General features: G+C 42.7%; 1 gene segment (V, D, J or C); it reads left to right on the top strand.

Annotated features, from left to right (window-relative positions):
• Positions 1-3942: 3942 nt before the first annotated feature.
• Positions 3943-4553, top strand: LOC118517833. The segment is given in 2 exon segments: positions 3943-4028; positions 4111-4553. Coding segments are annotated over 2 exon segments (489 nt in total).
• Positions 4554-4814: the final 261 nt, after the last annotated feature.

The raw sequence follows: 4814 nt of genomic DNA, 5'->3' as shown, positions 1-4814 counted from the left end.
GCATTTAGACCTGTGGGGTTTATTCCCCATTGCTGTGTCCTCCTGATTGCTATTGACAGTCAGGGCCAGCAGCAACAATGTGTTTCTCTCGAGTAACTGTGAGATGGAATTGTTTAATGAGGGACTTATAATTTTGATGAAAAAAGTCATGAGATAATCGAGCAGTTTTAAAAGCTATATTGTAGTCAACAAATTGGTCTGCAAACTCGTTTCCTTCTGTTAAAGGTCCAGGTAAACCTGAATGTGCTCTTATGTGAGTGATAGAAAGAGGGTATGCTTGTTCACCTAGTAAGGCTTGCAAAGTTAAAAATAATGACAATAAGGAGGGATCCGTTAATTCCCTAACAGAGGCCTGTTCTATATTCTCTATCACATAAACTACATATTGAGAATCTACTACAATATTAATAGGTTGGTTAGGAAATTGTTGTAAACCCATAATAGTGGCCTTTAATACTGCTCTTTGAGTAGATGTTTGAGTATTTTTCCCAGAGCTAGAACAAACAGTCCTAAAAGTTTTATGGAACAATGAAAGACCCCAAATAGTCAAAGAAATCCTGAAAAAGAAAACCAAAGCTGGAGGCATCACAATCCCAGACTTCAAGCTATACTACAAAGCTGTAATCATCAACACAGTATGGTACTGGCACAAAAACAGACACATAGATGAATGAAACAGAATAGAAAATCCAGAAATGGACCCGTAACTATACAGTCAACTAATCTTCAACAAAGCAGGAAATATCTAATGGAACAGAGACAGTCTTTTCAACAAATGGGGTTGGGAAAACTGTACAGCAACATGCAGAAGAATGAAACTGGACCACTTTCTTACAATATACACAAAATAAGTTCAAAATGTATAAAAGACCTAAATGTGAGATAATAAACCATCAAAATCCTAGGAGAGGACACAGGCAGCAACCTCATTGACATCAGCCTTAGTAGCTTCTTACTAGACATGTCTCCTGAGGCAAGGGAAACAAAAGCAAAAATGAACTACTGGGACCTCATCAAGATAAAAACGTTTTTGCACAGTGAAAGAAACAATCAAGGAAACTAAAAGGCAACCTACAGAATGGGAGAAGATATTTGCAAATGACATATATGATAAAGGGGTAGTATCCGAAATCTATAAAGAACTTATCAAACTCAATGCTCAAAAAAACAAATAATCCAGGGAAGAAATGGGGAGAAGACATGAATACACACTTTTCCAAAGAAGACATCCAGATGGCTAACAGACACATGAGAAAAATGCTCAACATCACTCATAATCAGGGAAATATAAATCAAAACCACAATGAGATACCACCTCACACCTGTCAGAATGGCCAAAATTAACAAATCAGGAAATATCAGGCGTCAGCAAGGATGCAAAGAAAGGGAAACCCACTTGCACTGTTGGTGGGAGTGCAAACTGGTGCAGCCACTCTGGAAAACAGTATGGAGGTTCCTCAGAAAGTTAAAAATATAACTATTCTCTGATACAGCAATTGTACTTCTAAGTTTTTACTCAAAGGAAACAAAAATACAGATGTGAAGGAGCACATGCACCCCAATGTTTATAGCAGCGCTATCGACAGGAGCCAAATTAAGGAAAAGGTCCAAGTGTCCATAAACTGATGAATGGATAAAGATGTGAGACATAGATATATATGTGTGTGTATATATACATATATATATACACATATATAATGGAATATTATATATATAAGGGAATATTACTCAGCCATAAGAAAGAATGAAATCTTACCATTTATAGTGATGTGGATGGAGCTAGAGAGTATAATGCTAAGAAAAATATCTCAACCAGAGAAAGACAAATACCATATAATTTCATTCATGTGTGAAATTTAAGAAAAAAAAACAATCACATTGGGGAAAAAAGAGAAAGGAAAACCAAGAAACAGATTCTTAGCTATAGAGAACACACTGATGGTTACTAGAAGGGAGGTGGGTGGGGGATGGGCTAGATGGGTGATGGGTATTAAGGAGGGCACTTGTTATAATGAGCATTACATGTAAGTGACAAATCACTAAATTCTACTCCTGAAACCAATATTACACTATATGTTAGCTAACTAGAATTTAAATAAAAATTTGAAAAAAAATATGCAGGGAATTCTTCAATTTGACCATAAGAAACCAACCCAGTGTAAAAATGGAGAAAAGATCTGAACAGACACCTCACCAAGGAATATATATATGTAGATGGAAAAGAAGCTAACTCATTGCTAGTGGAAATCCAAAATGGTATAAGTACTTTGGAAGACATCTTGGCAGTTTCTTACAGATCTGAACCAAACTTAGGACACAAACCAGCAAATGTCTTCTTACTTATCTATGGGACTAAATTGGAAATAATACCCACATTAAAGTCTGCACATGAATGTTTATGGCAGCTTCATTCATAATGTCCTTAATATGAGCATGAATAAAGAAAATGTGGGACATCAACACAATGGAGTATTTACTAATCGTGTTGCTCTTTCTATAGAAATTCTCATTGTTCTCCAGTATTATATCAACTTGGTCTTCTAAGCCTAAAACATAATTTCAACTTTATTAGAAACTCCCAGGTGGTTTTTCATTCCTATATGCATTCACCCTTTTAACAGCATTCTACCCATATTGGTTGAATTCATACCTTCATTTTATTAACGTATTTTTCTACCTCAAATAATGTATTACATAGATTGTTTATTTCCCTCTTCCATTCTCTGTACAGATTTCCTGTCCAAGTCTTTGTTTCCTTTTCTTCTTCTCTGTGTAGTTGTTTTGGAGATCTCTTCTACTACTTATAGTAGAGTGTTCATATTTAGGAATGACTCACAAGAATTCTGACTAAAGAATCTTTGTATGTTGTGGCTTATAGAGATATCTTGAAGGAAGTTGGCTTTTTTTTTTTATTTTTTTTTAATTTTTTTTTTTAACGTTTATTTATTTTTGGGACAGAGAGAGACAGAGCGTGAACGGGGGAGGGGCAGAGAGAGGGAGACACAGAATCAGAAACAGGCTCCAGGCTCCGAGCCATCAGCCCAGAGCCTGACGCGGGGCTCGAACCCACGGACCGCGAGATCGTGACCTGGCTGAAGTCGGACGCTCAACCGACTGCGCCACCCAGGCGCCCCGGAAGTTGGCTTTTTAACTGGGGACCCCACTTTTCAGGCAAAGTTATAACTTTTAAATTAAATATCATGTTTCTCACCTGAATAGGTATTCATTTTACTCCTGGCAGGTAATGGCCTGACTGCCAACTCTCTTGACTCTCTAGAGTGGAAATAGAATGGGAATGCCAATGTCCACACGCAGAGGTCTACTAGACCTCCTTTCCAGTGGGCTGTCTCCTCTCCACCTTCAGGGAAACTTCATGACCTGATTCCAGACACAGCCACCAATCCTTCTGCCCTGCTCCTCATATGGATGAGCTTCTTTTCTTATGTAAATTCTGGAGTATATCTCCTAATGTCCCCTCCTATAGATGGAGCACTGGAGATCCTATCCATTACAATCATTTCCAGGACCTCATATCTGAATGGAGAAGGAGGATGACCCAAACCAGGCAGGCAGTCAAGGGCCTGGACTCTGGACCACTGCCTCATCCTCCGTTTCTGTGAACAGTTAGCCCTGGAGCTTGAAACTTAGTCCACAGTTGCACAGCCTGACAATAGAATATAAGAGAGACTTGGTAAAGCTTCCAAATTTTCATCAACTGCAACACTAACCCTCTCAAGCAAACAGGGCCAGAAATCAGCACAGGCAGAACTGGAGCCCAGATCACTAGGACCAGCCTCAGTGGGTCCCCACACCACCCAACACCAGGACACCAGGAACTGGTGACAGTCACCCGGGTTCAGCATTTTGAATGCCTCCCCTGCTCCACGGGACCCACATGCAAATCACCTGAGGTGCTCCCAGAAAAGACCCGCATCACAGGCCAAGGCCAGTGTGTTGGGTCTCCTCCATCCAGAAGACGGAAATGCAGATGCTGTGGTCCCTCCTCTGCCTGCTGGCAGCTCCCCTGGGTGAGGATCTGGGGGCTCTGGGATAGACTAGGGCCTTTCCGTGGGATGAGACAGACTCACCATGACTCTCCTTACCCCCCAGGTGTCCTATCTCAACTTACACTTCGGGAGTCCGGCCCAGGACTGGTGAAGCCTTCACAATCCCTCTCTCTCACCTGCGTTGTCTCCGGAGGCTCCGTTACCAGCAGTTACTACTGGAACTGGATCCGCCAGCGCCCTGGGAGAGGGTTGGAGTGGCTGGGGTACTGGTCAGGTAGCACCAGCTACAACCCGGCTTTCCAGGGCCGCATCTCCATCACTGCTGACACAGCCCAGAGCCAGTTCTCCCTGCAGCTGAGCTCCATGACCACCGAGGACACGGCCGTGTATTACTGTGCAAGAAACACAGTGAGGGAAAGTCAGTGTGAGCTCAGTCACAAACCTTGGTGCAGGGACCTGGAGGGGCTGGGCTGCAGGGGCGCTCAGGATCCACAAGAGGGCGCACAGGACCTACCAGGGGAACTAGGGACATCAGGGGGGGCTTAGGGCCCCTTGCCACAGGGACCAGCCCAGAAACAGGGGCAGAGCAGGAGTGAGGTCCTCGCTGTCAGTATCTGGAGCTTTCTCTTCCTGGCACTCTGATCCTACGGGGACCTCCCTTTCTTGCTTGCTTGCGTTCTCTTTTGTTTCAGGCCCAGTGTGATGTTTGGACCACGTAGATGATGCCATTTTTCACAATGTGTGGGAAGTGCTCCAAGAGGTCAACGCATCAGTGCTGTGTCTCCCCTTACTTCTTCCTCCGACACG

This window comes from Lynx canadensis, chromosome B3 (assembly GCF_007474595.2).
Source record: "Lynx canadensis isolate LIC74 chromosome B3, mLynCan4.pri.v2, whole genome shotgun sequence".
Taxonomy (NCBI): Eukaryota; Metazoa; Chordata; class Mammalia; order Carnivora; family Felidae; genus Lynx; species Lynx canadensis.
Note: the sequence above shows the minus strand (reverse complement) of the source record. Positions and strands in the feature narration are given on the sequence as shown.